The sequence below is a fragment of the Scatophagus argus genome, chromosome 3, assembly GCF_020382885.2.
Source record: "Scatophagus argus isolate fScaArg1 chromosome 3, fScaArg1.pri, whole genome shotgun sequence".
Classification (NCBI taxonomy): Eukaryota; Metazoa; Chordata; class Actinopteri; family Scatophagidae; genus Scatophagus; species Scatophagus argus.
Genome location: NC_058495.1, coordinates 11349667 through 11368678, shown reverse-complemented (window position 1 = coordinate 11368678; position 19012 = coordinate 11349667). Strand labels below are relative to the sequence as shown.

General features: G+C 41.2%; 1 protein-coding gene across 2 annotated transcripts in view; it reads left to right on the top strand.

The window, feature by feature from the left end:
• sema3fa (sema domain, immunoglobulin domain (Ig), short basic domain, secreted, (semaphorin) 3Fa) overlaps positions 1-19012 on the top strand; it is a 48220-nt gene that overhangs the window by 23315 nt on the left and 5893 nt on the right. For both annotated transcript variants that reach the window (XM_046383476.1, XM_046383475.1), the window contains exons 3-10: positions 4097-4257; positions 4346-4408; positions 6863-6982; positions 8332-8421; positions 9615-9708; positions 11269-11388; positions 13113-13252; positions 14974-15088. In XM_046383476.1, coding sequence (XP_046239432.1) covers positions 4097-4257; positions 4346-4408; positions 6863-6982; positions 8332-8421; positions 9615-9708; positions 11269-11388; positions 13113-13252; positions 14974-15088 — 903 coding nt within the window. The remainder of the gene's footprint in view (positions 1-4096; positions 4258-4345; positions 4409-6862; positions 6983-8331; positions 8422-9614; positions 9709-11268; positions 11389-13112; positions 13253-14973; positions 15089-19012) is intronic.

Sequence of the window (19012 nt, the reverse complement as noted above, 5' to 3'; positions counted from 1 at the left end):
AAAGAAAGGAAGATCAGCAAGGCTGATAGCAGCATGAAAAGAAGAGGCAGCTCTGTCAGCGAGCTGCATCTTTCGTCGTCTCCTCACAGATACATAAAGGGACATGAGGGACCTCTTTTGAGAATGACCCAGGAAAACCACACCAAGGTGTGACGCTTTTTTCGAAAGGCTACATACCTTGGCTGCAGAACAGAGCAGAGAGTGACCACAGTGCAGAGGGATCACATCGACAGGTGGACAGACTACAGGCTCAGTTTACCAGCAGATGTCTTCCATATTCTGGGGCAGTAGTAGGAACAGATTTGGTTTTATTCAACAAAAATATCTTCAACAAACTGACAATCATTCCAATTGCAAATGCAGGGTGTCTGCTGGTCCTTACTGGTGATACACACCAGATCCTGTGGTCTTTTTAGATAGACACTTGTGCCCTATCATTGCTGAATTTACTTCCCAGTCATAAAGGCAACCATTTAACAGGATGCCAAGGCCTTGTTTTGTTTTATAACGTTTGTCTGGCAGCAGAGGCATGTGCAATTTTGGTTGAGCTGCAACACACAGGAATGTTCCTGAGAAAATGAATTTGTGCTGACAATAGAGCATATGAGCACTTTGACGTGGACTGTTATCATACCTAACCGCTTATCTCACCAAACCACGGGCATTATTTCAGAGAAAATGTGTTTTAGCATGTCTTGTCTCGCAAAGATGTAATATTTTTCCTGAGTGCAAGATTGCCACTTCATTTTCACAGATTAAAATGGCAAGATGAATAGAGATAATTTGCAGTGTAACTATAATAGAGTCATTGTACTTTAGCTGAAAGGACGTGTAGTCTTTATGTAGGCTTTAGATGTGCTTTGGAATGAGTCCCTTGTGCTGTTAGATGTTAGGAAATATTTTTCTTCTAAATGACAAGAAGTCCTGGTTAACTCATGATTGCCCCATTCTGTCCCATACATTATGATCTCCTACCATACAATTTTATGTATGACAGGATACTGTGCTGAGGCTAAGCATATGCATGCACGTATCACACACTGAATGTTTTTACACTTTGGCCAGTCCTCTCTTCTTAGATTACCAGTCCAGCAGAAGTAGTTATCATAAATATGCAGACCACCATGAAAGGATTTCCTCTTTTTGGTATAAATTTTCACCCACACAGCCAGACATCTTTTACATTATATGTCAATGGTTAGTTTTGAAAAATGCAGCAAGAGCAGCATATGCTTATCAAATAAAGTTGTCCAAACCACAATTGGATATAGTTTGCAGCATGTGAATTTTCAGAACCAAGATAATAATTCTATTTTGAAAGAGTTTCACACAGTTCATTTTGATATAATTTAGAACCTGATTTGTGAATTTTGGTAACTTTTCTCAAATTGTACATAATGTTGGATTATGTGGGGTTTTTTTTAGTTGACTTTGAACCTCACTAACACTTTTTTTCATGATATGTGGGTCATTCTGGTCTGATAAATATTGATCCATTATCTTTTATCGAAGATGGAGACTAAGGAGAGGGAGAGAGAAAACAGGTCGTCAGGCACTTAAAGTCAGTTGGTGTTAACGTTTATTTGGAACCTGGTAGGTTATCCGTCTGTCTGCTTGTCTCGTCTGTCTGTCTTTCTGCTCTTGTTGAACCTTTCTGTGACCTATAACTACTCGGACTTGTGACAGCCAGTCACCGCCATTCAGATGTCCCTGAGTGTGAATCTGAGTGCAGAGGTGATAAATGTGGGATGTCAGCCGGCGGCGTCTGGTGTCCCTGAAGCCTCAGATCGTTGGACCTCAACACCTGCCAGAGTGTGGCTGACAGGCAGACAAGGATAAAAATCGAGATTGGATGTTTATGGAGAAAGAGCCGAGGTTTAGGATGTTCTTTACTTGTGTTTGTGTGTACTGTTTTTGTACACCCATAGATGCTTAACATAGTGCGTCCAGCTGGACTGTGATTCATCATCATGCTGCTGTCACCACCAGCACTCGTGTCCATCTTTACTGCACACTGCTCTGCTCTGGGACTTGGTGACACGGCTACAATTAAAATCAATTTATGTTGTTATGTTTAGTTAGGTTGATTTGGTGACACTTTTTTTTTTTTTTTACAAGAGGTAACAACATGGCAGTTTAGTATGACAGCAAATGCTCCTTCAGCAACTGCTTTGTCAGAAACACAACAGAAGTTGTATGTGTTTATTATGCAGCCAAACAAACTCTCATATCAGTAAAGAAGTCAGTCAGTAATTGGTCGTTTTCCATCATGCCATGAGCAACCGCAGTCTCATTTCATGTTGTTGAGTTTGATTTCCTAAAAGTCTCAAGGATGACAGCTTAAACTATCAATTTATTTATCATTTTAAATAAATACAGTTATTAATTTTCTTTCTCTTATTTTATTCATAATTGGTTTGAATCATTCATTTTAAATAGCTCTGTACAGAATTCTGTAAAACAATACCTCAGTATGGTCATATCACCATCATCATTACTACATGATTCAACTGAAAGTGCTTAAATGGTCTGACTATAAATCTCTGTCCATAAGAGTGAGAACAAATAGTAAAGCACGTGTGTTTGGACGCGACTTATGATAATTACATGTGTGACAGTAGTGTCTATTCCTATTTACTACTTTTTCCACCCCACTGAGTGCCGTAATGCTGCACCGTGACAGCGGTATTTCACAGTTCCTGAAGGAGCTCAGCGCACCAGCGGCTGAGGAGCTCTTTGGCAGAGGATTCATGACAGTATTTCAAGATGTTTTGTGCTTGTGGGGAATATCATGCTGTCTTTTATTTCCAGTAAAGTAACAGGACATTTTGCTGTTTTAGACAGGCTGTTTTAGGAAGCCTTTCTCATCTACAGCGAGTTTCAGACTTAGCTGAGGAGAACAGTAGGAGTGTTTGTCTGGTCCCATTGAAGTGGAACATGAACAGGTCCTCTATCTGGTCCTCTTCTTTTCTCTGCAAATAGAACAGCACAAGTGCAGGCTCAACTTTCTCAAGCTCCGCTTTCCCAAGTGTAGTTTGAAAGAGAGCAAGAGAAAGAGAGAAACCTCCTATCGGATTCTCTAACAGCTTGGGAGGTAATGGGAGGACTGGGAGAAAAAGCTGCTCTCCGTACACCAGATCTCCACTTATCTCCGCTCACACCCAGACTGTAACTTAAACTCACACTCACACACCAGCGATCCGCCCTGAGCAGTATGTGAGCCATTTGAGAGAAGTTTTATTGTAGAATAGTTTCAACAGTGATATGGGAGAAAAGATGTGGCCATGTTATGTATGATTTGATGTGACACTAAGCTTGGGAGTGGCCGGCGTATCCTCTGCTGCAGCTGAAATGGAGAATTCACAAGAGGGGATTATAGCGAAGGCCATCATCTCAGGCGCAACTCACTAGAATTCAAGAAAGGTGAAGGAAAGCCAGGGTCAGGCTGCCAGGGCCTGAACATTATCTGCTATTTGGCCTTCTGTAAAGGAGGCCATGTTATGTGATTGCAGCTCGGGGGGATGGGGGGGCAGCACAGGCCAAAACTAATTCGGTCATTGAGCGTTTTCTTGACATAGAGCAGTGAGTGATATATTGGTTGTCTGTTGCTATTCAGTTCTGACTCTTGTGAGATTTACTGTTTGCCTCCTTGCTTTTGTCAAACCTATCATAACTAGATTTAGCCTCTCCAGAAACCCCATGATGGCAGGATCTAATTGTAGTGCCGGAGATAAAAAATAACAATCAGCTTCTGTAAATGAATTTCAAGGCAGTCTGAGGGAAGATTCAGTGCATCATTATTGTACTATCATGACATCAACATTAGCACAGTGTCTATGGGCATGTGTGTGTGTGTGTAGGGGGGGGGTTGAATTTGTAAAGTAAATGGGGAGAGAATCACTTCTAGTGCAGAAAGAATGAAGAAATTTGGCAAACCAAAGTGCATCTCTGGGCCAAAAATAAACAGGCCTACACACATCTCTTGTGACCATGTCTGTGCTTTGTGTTTCCCAATGTTATTGTGTGTTTTTCTACTATGGTATTACAGGCACAGCTTGAAGAAAACTATTTATACTCACTTTTTACCTCCTTATAGAGTTAAAGTCTACCGGCACTGCTCACCACTTCTCCTTTTTACTGAACTCGACCGACTATCGGATCCTTCGGATGGATGAAGACCACGACCGCATGTATGTGGGCAGCAAAGATTATATCCTCTCCCTGGACCTGCACGACATCAACAAGGAGCCACTCATAGTAAGAAGCTTCCCACCAACAAACAATAACCTTGACTGAGCCCCGCATGAGTTTACATCTAACCAGCTTGTTAATTTCTCCCTGTCAGATCCACTGGCCTGTTGCCCCCCAGAGGAAGACAGAATGTGTCCTGTCGGGGAAAGACACCAATGTAGGTGTTTCAACAACATGATCGAAAAATAAAAGCATTGCTGAAACAGTTAATGTATTCGTTAATTGGTCAATTTACATAAAAAAATATTAACAATTTTGATAGTTTAGTAATTGTTTCAGTGCTTATTAAGCTTATTGGCTCCTGTTTCTCAAATATCAGGATTTACGGCTTCTCTCTGTTTAATATTGTTGTAATTTGATAATAATTGGAGATTTAGACTGTTGGTCCGATAAAATAGCATTCTAAAGATGTCACATCAGGATCTAGGAGATTACGCTAGATGTTTTTGTTTTGTTTTTTAGTTGTTTTGTTGTTGTTGTTGTTGTTGTTGGGTTTTCTTTGCTATTTTCCAACAGAATGACTAATTAATCACCTACGGATCAAGCCGTTAAAGTTCCTAAATATTTTGTAGATTTTCCTACAGGCCTTTCTAGCATTTTTATTTTCCCAAGACCAAGTGCTGCAGGAGTAACAGAACTCCTGATGTATAAAAGCACAGCTGTAAACCATCATCCTTTGTGACCTGCTGCACATTTAAATCATTTTATCTAGCAGTAAAAATCTTGTGTAAAAATTCATGTGTGTTTTCAGTGTGTCTTTTTAGTGACACTGAGGTCAGTGGAGGACGTTTTAAAGCAGTGTGTTGGATCGTGCTGTGAAGCTCTTATTTACTGTCTCTACGTCCCTGATTGCTGATTGCATACAGCTGCCAACAATTAAGCTCCAGCAGGAATTTGGAATGTGCAACATCCAGCGATAGCTGAAAACATTCACTAGCTTACATGTCTCATAAATGTCATGAATATTTCTATTTTGTTTGTTTTTTTTTTGACAAAATCTAATATTCTTTTTTTACACAATAATTATTTTGCCCTGTGTTGTCCAGACAGGCAGCTATAATGAATTAGCCACTGGGAGCTACAGGCCTGTCTGAAGTGTTAATACGATTCAGACATTCAAACACAGCCACCGCCAGTGCAGCCCCCACAAAGAAACTCGTCATTGAAATTCATATAAAATCCAGATCCTTCGCTTTTGATTTTGTTCACACATTCTGACCCCCCGGAACACACACACACACACACTCACACTCATCCACTGATGATGAGACTCTGGCTAATAACCCTGCTCTCCCCTGCTGGTAGAGAGCACAGGCTGCTGTTTATCCAACTGGAATGTTCATTTATGCGTGTTTAGTGACCCGCGCCTCTCACCGCCTCTGGCTACATCGTATTAGCCTCTGTATGTTCTTGTGCACATGTATGAGCCTTTGTGTGTGTGTGTGTGTGTGTGTGTGTGTGTGTGTGTGTCAGGGGTTTGAAATTTCATCACTAAAATAAGAAATTGGCTACCGGGAGACGTGTTGATAATCGTAGCCACTCTTTAGGGAATGACAGATGATGACAATTCAAAAGCAATTCAGTGGGGATGTCTGTTCAGGCAGGAGGTCAAAGGCAATCATTCCTACTGTGCTCTCTGTGGGGGAGCACAACTGTGCGCTGAATAATACAAGCAGGCCCACATGTGTAAATACACACACACACACACACACACACACACACAAAACTACATCCTCTCAAGCCTCTGACTTGTGCATCTGTCGTGTTGCTAAGATCTGCCAAAATGGCTCATCCCCCATCCTGCATGCAATCTTTTTTTATGCTTGGTACATCCTTTCTTTTTTGCCAGCTGTCACTAGCAGCCGACTTGACGGACAAATCTGAACTGATCTCATCGGCCTGTTACATTTCTGCAATTGGAGTTTTGATTTGGGTGGATTGAGACCAGGAAGGCAGACAGCTGGTCAGAAAAGGATAGAGATTAGAAAGCTCCAGACCTCGAAAGCACCGGCACCACTTCTTTGTCTGCACTCCAAAAAGAAAAGTATTGTTCTCCTCTGAATTCTTACCACTCAGATAGTTGAAATTCTAAGCAAACGGCACAGCTGATGAGGTTTTAAAAAGCTCACAGCATGTCTTTAGGTCTTCTAAAAATCCTGATTGGATTCTCGTTTCTATAAACCAAATTTTTCACCCAACTGTCTTATTTTTTCTAACCAAATTGGTTTTCAGTCGTCAAGTCTGTGACAAAACATGGAATTGGTTTTGCCCTCAATCCCCACTGCAAACAAACTTCACAGCTCAGATGCACTGCTGTTCTTGGTTTCTGCCACACAGTTATATGGTGTTTGGAAACATTTTCCCTCTGACAGTGTGGTCTGATCTGAAGCCTGGGCCAGGCTGACACACAGAGCCAAGGAACAAGAGCTGCCAAACACAAGCCAGCCAACAGCGGAAATGATAGATGTGATGGGTTTTAAGCCAGGCAGAGGGGTTATTAACCATCGGTGGGGCATTATGTATTATGTAACCCTTTTTTTTTTTTTTCATTTTCGTTTTCGTGAGCAGAATTTTTTTAATCTAATCATTTTGGGTTTTGTTTTACCCTCAGGGGGAATGTGGAAACTTCATACGTCTGATTGAGCCGTGGAACCGGACCCACCTGTATGTGTGTGGAACAGGGGCGTACAACCCCATCTGTACCTACGTGGACCGAGGACGCAGGTCACAGGTAACCAAAGACGCAGCTGGGTGACCATGGAGACCTTCGCTCCCTACTTCTTTTAAGAACAGTGTCTGTCAATCAATCTCGGGTCAGAGAATCTCCTTACGCTCTTGCTCCTCGCTTTCACGGACTCTGCTTCTCGTCTATCATTTCACTTTTCATCGATTTGTGCTGTTTCACGGTCTGGGAGAAACAAAGAAAAAAACTCATGGCCAGTCAACTCTAGATTTCTATTATTATTGCAAAATTGCTCTTGGTGAGCCACCGCTTAGATATCGTTTAGACACCAATCTTCTCTTACCGCTGGGAATAGCACGTTGACAGTATATCTATAGCAAATACCTTGTAGCCTTCCCCCCTGCCTCCACCCCCACCTGTTTATACACGACAAAGCCTGTGGCCTGTCTTCCTCCTCTGGCTGAGAGCCTCTGAAAGGCCATCATTACTGATGGAGCCTCTCATCCATCATCAGCCTTGTAGCTCGCTGCTCCCTCCGTCCCTTCCTCCATCCCTCCCTTGCTACAGCACGACCAGCCACGCGGAGCTGCAACAGCTGCCGGCCCGACTACAGTCCACACACTTACATTCTCCACTCTGCCTGTTTAGTCTCTCACTGTTCAAATGAAGGGTTCAGATTTCAATTTAAAGGTCAGTCCGCCTCTTGTCATTCGGCTTCTCCCCTAAGGCCCAAATGTTATGTTACTTCACACGATAAAGATTTTCTTCAGATGTAAACAGAAACCAATTGTTTAGAAACTGATCCGCTTGGTACTCTCAGCTTTATCCTTTAGCTGCGTTAGTTTTGCGGCTTTTTTGAATTTTGTTTGGCAGAGTTTGTATCAACCTGTTGAGCTCTACATCAAAAATCTGAACATTTTGGGAACACAGTGGTTTAGAAGGGATTCAAATGACTGCAAATAGAAATAATTTTCTTCTTTAATACTGCTGAGTGTAATGTATTTTTCGGTTGCTTCTTGTCTCATTTTGTTGCATTTCCTTTTCTGTTTTCTTTCCTGCCACTGTATGGTTTATGCATGGAGTTTGCAGCTACGTTTGCATGACATTCAGTCTAATCCAACGTGGTTACTAAATGATAAATGTCGCCCTCCGGGCTCTCTTCACTCTACATTGACCTCCACTTTGACATTTTTCTTTCCGTTTTTTTAGAATTGTTCATCTTCTTCAAGTCAGCTTGTTTTTTTTTTGTTGTTTTTTTTTCTCCAGTCCTTCATTTTTGCACTTTTCTATTTTTCCTCTTCTGTTTATGTCACGGTCACCATTAGGTTAAAATCACTTTGTTCTGGGCTGTCGAGTGCCTTAATGAGATGGCACACTGTGCCATGTCTCTCTTTTAGGGCTCCCACTTCCTACAGGCTGCGCAGTCTGGAGGCAGAACAAGTCGGGCAGCAGAGTACAGCACCACATCAGAGACTTTGGAGGCGAAGGTGGGCTGAAAGGAGTTTTGTAAACACTTAAGTTTGGTGCCCACCTGGAGTGCTTTTTCAGTCTCAGATTTTCACAGATCTTGGAGCAAGAAAACAGCTTGTGGAGCTGCACATAAACCTCTCTCATCAACATATTAACTGTGAACATATTTTTTTTCTCCAGCAGCACCATAAAAAGAATGCTTTTCAGATGTACAGTTTTCATGCCAGTGGAGCCCTTAAAAGCCCTGCAAACATTTCTCCGTCAGATTCTTGCAATGAGCTCCAACCTGAACACAACAGTTTCTCTCTAAATCAGAACACTTTTGACTTTTACTAATGAATTTTTATTTCTATGTTTTGGTTTTTTTGTTTGTACCTTTCCAACTGTTGAGGAGGGTAGAGCTTAGTGGCCAAACGGTGTCACATACGTCTGACTGGCTGTCCGGCACATATGACTTTAAAACTACACTAGTAGCTGTGATAAATTTGTGGGGGTTTGCTGTTTTTTAAGAATACAGTATAAAAGACAAATATGTAACGTTGTTGACTGTAATTGTTCCTACACCTTAAAGGTTGATTCATTGGCTGTACTAAATGGTAGTTTGAATCCACACACAGATTTTCCACACAGTCGTACCTTATGTTGTTACTAAAAAAAACATTCAAGAACAGGTTATAAACACAGTTTTGACATTATTCTGCTTTCCTTTAAATATTTCTGTCAGACATCACCAGCCAGCTGCCTGACAGTCACCATGTAGACACATACCCAGTGTTGACACAGATGTTCAAGATGTCCTCTTGCACTGTGGAATAATGAATTCTTGTTTGAGCCACTAACATCAGAGGCTTGGTGGATGAGTTGTGGATTGCTCTCAGCATTTTCCTCCACCTCTCCATCTCACAGATAACTGGCTTTGTGTGCTTTTTGTTCCCCTCAGCAGATACACTAGTGCTGTGAGAGAGTCTGTTTTTGTAGTGCCAGTAGCGTCACAGCTCGCACATCCACGTAGTTTCTGTGTTTCTAAACTGATCACGTTTTTAGTTTGACACTCCTGTTTGTAACACTTGAGTATGCAAGTGCCTTGTACATGCTACATTCAAAGAATAACACACAAAACCGATTCCTTAAATGCAATAAATCTATTACCAGATGAGAAACAAAAGCAAAAAAAATATTAATGATGTTTTTCCTCATTCTTTCCCGTTAGGAATATATTTTCCGTCTTGAACCTGGTAAAGTGGATTCTGGGAAAGGAAAATGTCCTTATGACCCCAAACTTAACAGCGTCTCTGCTTTGATCAGTAAGTCTTGGCTTTTTCCTTCTTCCATACAAATGTGCAATATCTGTCTATCTGTGGACAGCAAAGACATTCTGCAATATGTCTTGGTTAGTGTGTTTAGTTTCCGTGCATGCCTCAAATGGATTGTTTGTAACAACATTAACTCAGTGACACTCTACGTTAGTGAATTTGAATGTTTTCTTTCTTCTTTCTTCTTATTACAATAGCAGCTCTTCTGATTAGATAGATAGATACTTTATTCATCCCCAAGGGAAATAAATCAGTCTAGGGCTGCAAATAATCATAATTTTCAAGATCTGTTACAAACTATTTTCTCATCCATGAATTTTGAAAAAAAAAATAAAATAAATCAGAGTTTTTAAATGCCTTGTTTTTTTCCGACCAACAGTCCAAAACTCAAAGACAGTCTCTTTACAATCATGTGAGACAGAGAAAATCAGCAAATCTTCTCATTTGGGAAGCTGCAGCCAGAGAATTTATCTGGCATCTTGTAGTGATCATTTCAGCTCGCGTACGGTTATAGTTTCATCTTCACTTTTATGTTCACTTGCTCTGTCAGGCTGATGCATGTGCTCCCGTGTCAGTGGGTGGTCTTTTGTTGTCAGCAGCTTACAGGTGGTCAGACATGGCTGTTGATCATCAGTGGCCTCCTGCCTTGCAAGCATGTGTTTTTGTGTGTGTGTGTGTGTGTGTGTGTGTGTGTGTGTGTGTGTGTGTGTGTGTGTGTGTGCAAGAGAGAGAGAAAGACAGAGAAAGTTAGCGAGACCCTCTTTCTGCTACGCCATGTCAGCCCAATTCCAAAACTGTAACGGCAAAAAAATCAGCTACAGGTCACCTCATAACTGCAAGGACAGAGACGTACCACACTGAGGACAACAGAGGAAGCTGGAATTCCCCTGGTTTAGGCATCAGGAGTTATTTTTTACACTTACTAATTTTTGTCATCTCTCATTTACTTCCTTAAAATATCACTCCAGTGGATGGCCAGTAAACACTCTAAGTTTTACATTTTTTCATGCATGGAAAATTACCTTGTCTGACATCGGACTTGATGTGTCAGGGTCTAATTTTGTCAAAATTTGGAGTGATGACACTAAAAACATCACACTAACAGGCCTGATGGGGAAGCGATACTGAAGGGATATGATATCAAGCTTGACTGACCCACAGCCTCCATATCATGAGTCCAGCTGTCCAATGAAATTACACTGATTGGTCTAATATGTGTGAGATAAGTATGATTGCATTATAATTGGGAGGTCAACAGTTTTCACCCCAAACGTGACATTTCTGCTGGACCTAGTTTGATGAGATTTTTGAGGTATGATGTGTCTTGACGCTGTATTTTTGTTAAATTATAATAACATTATAATGCTCATACAGAGGACAAGCATATAAACACAGCTGCTGTACGTGCCACCGCTCTGGTTTTGATGAAACCTGGAGGGATGATTCAATATTTCAGTGAAGTTTCCTGAAAAATAAAGTAACCTGAGAAATATTTCACCCTCCGTGACTTCACCTCCACAACACTCTTCCTCCTTTCTCTGTGACTGACAGATGGAGAGCTGTATGCAGGAGTCTACATTGATTTCATGGGAACAGACTCTGCTATCTTCCGTACACTGGGGAAGCAGACAGCCATGAGGACTGATCAGTACAACTCCAGATGGTTAAACGGTAATGTCTCAACTCGCGCCTTGTTCTGCAGCCAGCATTTTTTCTTTCCCTCATCTCCTTCCAGACCGTTTTTAATTTATTCCTCAGCTCCTGAGGTACATTGCCGTAATGTTTCACCTAACTTCCCATATGTTGCTTCTACACCGGACTGCATAATGCCGATTCCTAGATATGTGATATCTAGGAATGAGATTGTTGATCTTTCCAGCCTGCTCCACATGACCATTTGAGCAGAGCATAAAATGCACTACACCAGTTGCTGACCGCATGAGTCTGACCACAAGGTCAGTAGTGTAGTAGCAGAGGGAAATTACTGAATGTCAATAAGGACTCGGAGTGGCCTCCGCTCTCTAATGAACCGTGATTGTCACAGCCTTATAAAAGCTGGTTGGGTGCTTTCGGTTGATGTTGCCAAACCAATCACGGCCTCCCCCCAGTGTTGCTGGCTCCCAGATCTTCCTCTGACCCTGTTGCCCTGACAACAATCCCCTGGTAGTGGTACACTGAACCGAGACACCTGAGTCCTGCTAATCAGCCATGTGGAATCCCCCGGATATTAACCCTCCTCCCATACATGGTTGCTGCCCCCCATTTCCACCACACACACACACACACACACACACACACACACCAGTTTTGGTTTGTCCTCATTTGGGACCCTTACCATTCAGAGCAGGGGGGGCCACACTGTGTTGCCTGCCCAGTGGTGACCCAGTAAGTCAGCCAGTGGGAGTGCAGTGTGATGCCATATTGAGTATTGTCACTAGGAAGAAATAAAGGGGTGGGTCAGTTAAAGTGCTGCTGAGGGTCCCAGGCTACTGTCATTTTTGTGACAGCGGTATTATGCTAAATAGACCTCTGCCTCTACCTCAGAGATTAAATGATGTGCGTGACTGGATCCAAATCTTCACCCTTTAGACTTACAGGCTGACCTCTCGTACACTTGCTGTCATACAAACTGTGACATGTTCTTTGTCATCATGTCAAGTTCGTGTTTGGCCCCAAGAGGCTAAACTAAGCTGTGAAACAGATCTCACTTGTCTCAGTGGATGTAATTTCAAGTGTGTAACTATGTCACTGAGTTTCTTTTCTCAGTGTGTACTGTTTTCAGGACATTTACAGTTTCTTGTTATTGTTTAGTTTTTTTAATTCTTATTAATTTTCTTTTTAGTTAAAAAATCCCTGTTTGTGTTACTATCCCTTCACCACTGCTTAGCAAAGAGACACTGTCCAAAGAAAAACACCAAAGAAATTTCTGAGTGGAGGATTTGATGTGCCTGAGTCTCATATTAACCTCGTATTAGCGGCTTCAGCTGAACTTTGGAGTGATTCTTGTGGTGAACAAGGGCTGGACTGGAGGAATGATTACAGATACCAGAAATTGTTTCAGGTTTCATATGAGCATATGCAAGTATTGTTTGAAGGCCAACTTGAAAACCCTATGTGAATATTTATCATTACATCATGGCTGGTCTGTAAATTATGAGTAATATTTTGAGTGCAAGTCCAATCCACACCATAAGTATACCCTCCAAAAGTCCACACACACTTGACGCTCGATTTGAAGATTTGTGGATCTGAACAAGCTTTGGCACTTGTAGCTCTCAGGGTGCGTGGCCTTTAAGTGCAGCGAAGTCTGGACGTTTTGATGCAGCTCGTGTGTAGATCAACATGAACTGGAAAGCTCATAATAGCTCCCTCTGTCTCTTCTTTCTTCTTCACAGATCCAACATTTGTCCATGCGCACCTCATTCCAGACAGCGCTGAGAAGAATGATGACAAACTCTACTTCTTCTTCCGCGAGAAAGCCTCTGAGATGGGCCAGAGTCCCATGACCCAGTCTAGGATAGGGCGGATCTGCCTGGTGAGTTATCACACCAGTCAACAAACCTCATGTTGATCATCACATCTGAAAGGTTTATATGTCTCCATAATGGTTAGTTATAGTCTGTTGCCTGTTTCTTAGTCTCTTAGAGGCCTAGAAGGAAGTTCCCCATGATCATCAGTAATTGCTGAGCGCAAAACTGTAACGCACACCAATTACCAGTCAGAAAACAAAATCCCTGCTGTTTGCCCCAACAGCTAAGTTTGGAAAGCATTCTGTTATTTTTGTTCTGCTGGATGAAATGTTTGAGTGGCAGAGTTTACGTTAGTCCACATCTGTATACATGCATAGACATCCTTACAAACCCAGAACTGTGTTTACTGTGCGATGTAATGCTGTGGCCTGGAGTGTTGTTTTTCAGTGAAGACAGACAAATAATGATAGAGTCCAAAATTTTCAAGTCGTCATGGACTTCAGAAAAATGTCCCTCATGACACTTTGCTTTGTTTGTCAGATGCATCCCTAAAGTATGTAATTTATAAGAAATATAATAAACAAGACCAAGAGTGCACAGCCACGCTGATGTCTGCGTGTGGTTGTACTTCTTCACAATGGTGCATTGAACTAAATGCTAACCTCGGCACGCTAACCAGCTTGTAAGCAGTTAAAATGTTTGCCATGGTGCCATGCCACCATTACTTTATCTTGTTATCTTGTTGTCTTTCTCTCAACACATAACACAACTGAGGCTGATGGGAAAGTCATTACTTTTAAGGTTATGTCATCATGAAAGTATTAGGCCAACAAAAATTTTGAGCTGTTGATGGCACCGGGTGAAAGATGTGGCAATCAGTGTTTCATCCTTTGGAGACCATGAATTTAACAGCCCGTCATATTTGTTGGGTTGTTTCAAGGAATTGTCACCGGATCAGCAAATCCTTGGGTGACATTTTCTGAAATCCATTAATTTGATGCCAGTTGATCAAGTAGATGAGATATTTGATTTGACTGATGTTTCAAGTGAAGGGTTTGCTCTGCTCATGGAGTGGATTGCCAAAGTCTTTCAAAGTGATCCTCCATGGAATCTGAATATGTGTTCCCCAATTTCATTACAATCGATCCAGCAGTTGCTCTGAATGACATATGCCAACCTGCCAGTGGCGCTGTAAGACAAGTCAGGGAATCATTAAAGTCAGCAAGCATCATCTTCTGGGGACCACGAATGTTTGGAGAAAATTTCATAGTGGTCCATCCAATAGTTGTTGAGATATTCTGGTCTGGATCAAAATGGTGGACTGACTGACTCTTCCTAGAGCCTGTTCCTAGTATGACTAATAAAAAATAATGTGAAACCTTTCTGTCTGTTTGGAGAACATACTGAAACATGTTGCCATTTACCAAAGACCACAGGAATCTTTAAAACACAGCTTATTGCCTACTTATTGTTACAGTACATAAAGATAAATACCAGATGCATGTCTTCCAGCTCTGCAAATCATTTGGACCCTGTAAAATGTGTTGAGCTGCAGCCCACGAATGATTTTCCCAAGCCTTGACTCTTTACCTCAGAAGTAGAAGTTGGCTGACCTCCGGAAATGACGGATCAAGCCCTGAAACTGATCTTTATTCATACAGGCCCAATAACAACAGGCCGAGTACAGTTAGTTTGGACGCCTGTTTCGAACAGCCGTTAGTCAGCTGTTGGTCAGACTCTTTCTGTAGAACTGGATGGATGACTACTGTGTGTCTTTTCCCCACAGAATGACGACGGCGGACACTGCTGTCTGGTCAACAAGTGGAGCACATTTCTTAAAGCTCGACTCATCTGTTCAGTGCCGGGAGCTGATGGCATTGAGACGCACTTTGATGAACTAAGTGAGTTTGAATTATTACAAGATTCCCTTTTTAAGATTCTCCCTCTGGCACTGATGGGGCTTTCTTTCATGTCTGGACTATATATACCCGATCCCATCAGCAGGCCTGTCCACCACCTGTTGATCGTTTATGTTCCAGTCTGCATTTGTGATGTAAAAGTTAAATTCAAAATCAAATATTTAAAATACCTAAGGAGGGGTATTTACAGATGGTATTCCACAACTCAAGGTACATATAATGTATATACTTAGAGCACTTGTTGTAAAGCACATAGTGAATAAGTCCTTCAGCTCAGAAAAATTGACAGATGGAAAGTGAGAATATTTAACATGACCACATAACTCAAATTCAAAACAAAGATCTCCAGATGAACTTCCTGCTGACAGATTCAGTATCAACAACTTTCTCATTTGTAAAGTTCTCCTTGTGTTCTGACCTCCATTTGCTTTGCATACTTTCACCATGATGTTACAGTTTTAAGGCTTTCAGCATTAACATCAACTCGGATTTTGCTGCAGTATGTGAGCCAACAGCTCACACACACACACACGCGCACACACACACAGGGAAGCAACATTTAGAGCAGCGTGTGTCTGCTTATGTTCAGCAGTACAGGGAAGTATCCTGTAGAAGCTGCAGCTTTAGATTAAGGTAAACTGACTTGTGCATGTTAAGCTTGACATGTCTATTTCCTTTGAACATCAACATGGCTCCTGCATGTAACATCCTTACAGTAAGACTGGGATCGTTTCAAGCACCAGCCACATGTTTTGCATAGACTTCGTCACACACAAAAAAAAAAAACAGAGTAATCAAAGTAATGAGCAGCTGTGATCAGTCCGACCCCCTGTGGATGATCTTGGCCTGTCTGTCATTCACGTGACTGACAGGATTAAGGAAGGATTTGTAGCATTTTAGAAACTATAAAGATTGGTCGTATGAGCAGCAAATCTTTCACTATTTTACACTGTTTTTTTCTCAGTTTTAATCTGGAAATGTATTGTCACTGAGAATAAAACTAATTGTGGTTTTATCTGCAAGCTAAACCTTACCTTGAGTTATCTCACGTTGCCTGAGACCAGATGGGCAAGATGGACTAAATCTCAGTCAAGTCCATCTGTGAGCCAACTTTTTAGAGAAATAAAATCGAGTGTGACACTTTTAGAGGGCAATAGTCAGTTTTATTGCCACAGTATGCTTTCATGTAACATCGTGAAAAAATGGTTCAGAATAGCTACAATAATAATAATAATGTCATTGAACATAAATGTTGCACTAAATGTAATTTTCCTGTGCACTTAATGTCATTTTGTGGCACTAAAGGCCATCCAAATCTTCAATAATTCACCAAGTAACTGTGCATCAGGCATAGCTATGAGCCAAATGTATTACAACATCTCTTATTCCTGCTGTGATGAGGCTTTGCAAGTTGCATATGTATGTTATGTACTAAGAGCACTCTGTGTGTGACAGGAGAGCGCTCTTCTTTCAGCACTGCTGTACATTTAGAAGCCTATCCACCGAGCAGCAGGTCAGTTGTAGTCTCAGTGCAGATGAGCGCTCGCGGTGAGGTCATTGTGAGTCCTGAGGTGCAGTTAAACGTCCCATAGCGCCGTGGTCGTCCTTCCCACAACCACAGACTGTCTGGGAGAAATGTATTCTGTCTCCAGTCCTGCTGGTCCTGACGGAGCCCATCAGACGCATCAGAGTGGTTGTACGAGACCTCTGGGGAGAGTGGAGTAGATTCAAATGGTGAGGCAGAGCCTAACAGAGGAGAAAGCATTCAGTGTTGTACTGAGGCAGAAGAGGAATAAAAAAGCACAGACACAAGAGAGATAAAAATCTCTGCCAGACAAAAATGCGAATGAATGTGTGGGCGATAAAGTTTTATTGCCTTTTGTGAAATGTAATTATGGAGTGAAACATTGTTTTTTCATTGAGTTATTTGTTTATGCTGCTGTAGACCACGAATCCCAAAACCTCTTCACTCTATATGAATACAAAGGTCCTTTTTGCTGTCGCTTTTTGTTTGTTCTTGATTTTTTTGTTTTTCTTTTCAATTTTTGTGTTTACATGCGTTGCATTGATGCATTTGCATCCAAACCAGGTATTTTGGGTACATATCCTTCAAAGTAGGTATAAAGAAGCTAAGGAGATAGCCTGCTATCCGTTATCATTTGACAGCCCCTCTTCTGACTATTCACAGAGTGTATCACTCACTTTCCTGTTTTCACTTTTCAAAAACACCCAAATTTATGCCCTCTCTTTGTGTTCTTTCTGTGCTTACAGCAAACAGAGGTGTTTTTTCTGCTAATGTGACACTGACACCAAGAGCGCCTCAAAGACTCTGTCTGATGTGACACATCAGAAACAAAAGTTGCAGTGACACAACTAGTTCCAGTTCTCTGCTGATTTATCTTTTTTTTTCTCTCTCTTTCGCTGTGCTCCTCCTGTAGCCAGGAGGCCTGTCAAACTGGCGTCAGATGGGTTATAAATTTCAACTTTGTTTGCCAAAAGTTAATTTTTGCTTTAGTGTGCAGCCATTACCTGTCATTTTCATAACTTGGCATGTAAGGAGATCTTTGTCTGAAATGATTTTGAACTCATGATCAAACGGGAGTTTGTTGATTTCGCAACTTTGCAGAGTCAGAAATGACGTTTTGACACAGGCTACGTGAACTGAAAGCTTCCACACTAGATAAGGCCAGGAAAACAAGGATCAAATCAGGTGTTATTAGATTTCATCCTGAGTTCCACTTGAGTAACGTGTTGTTCTTTTACAAGCTGCTTCTCACGTTCTCGTTGATTGCTGAGAATAATTCTGAGTGGACCCTGAAAAAGATCTCAGGTTGTAAAAGAGAGGATAGGTTTCGTGCGTCTTTATTGTAGATGGCGTTTTCTAAAGACTTTACACTGTATATAATTGTTGTCCTTGTCTTTTCAAGGCCGTCTAAACTAGGGCATTGATGGTCAGCATTAAATGGATCTATTTGTTCTGTATGTTGTGGGTGAAGTGTTATTCTACTCAACCTGTCTACTTTAAATTTATTTTCGTTTTCTTCCTTATTGTTTTTCCTCGAACTTGTCTCTCATTAAGCCATCAGAGGATATGCAGGGTTCACAACTGCCTCAACCCCACAGTCACTGGATACATATGGCTCCTATTAAAGTCATGTTTCACCAGAGATCTCTATTTCATATGTATTCCCTGCTGAGACTCAGGAACTGTAGCTTCAGCATTTGAAGAGTTTGAATTCAGGATCTCATTGAGGCTCTGGTAAGCCCAATTCACGAGGAGCTCCCTCTTAATCTGTCCCTCCGAGGAAACAAAAAACAAATATCTCCATATGTCACAATTACAATTTCTGGGTGGAACCAGGTGGAATCTGGAAGCTAAAAAATTCCCAGGATTGACACTAATATTTACTCAATATACTGTTTTCTTTGTCTGACTGTGCCTCACCAGACTGGCTGTCTTTTTGTAAATATGAATATTTTCTTAATTACTTGGATATAATGATAATAATAATGTATGTATTTAAGTTTTCTCATACTTTATACTTCTGCTCCACTAAATTTCAGAGGGAAACATTATTGTTCCTGTTTCTTCACTGCATTTGTTCAACAGCTGTAGTTACTGTTTACTTTGCATGTTAAGATTTTACTCAAATTAAGCTGCAAATCTTAATCTTCATTTGAGTGGTTGTTTGTGATGCAAAGTCAAATTAACCAGTGTTTCACGAAAACATCAAATATTACAAAAAAAAACAAAAACACAAAATATGTACACATTTGTATAGCAGATCTATTTTCTATTTTTCATTCCATTAATGATCTTGTTAGCTTTCAGATTTATCTTGTGACCCTTTAGAGGGAACCCCAGCTTGGGACCCACTGGACTAAAGTACCTAAAACTAGGTACAA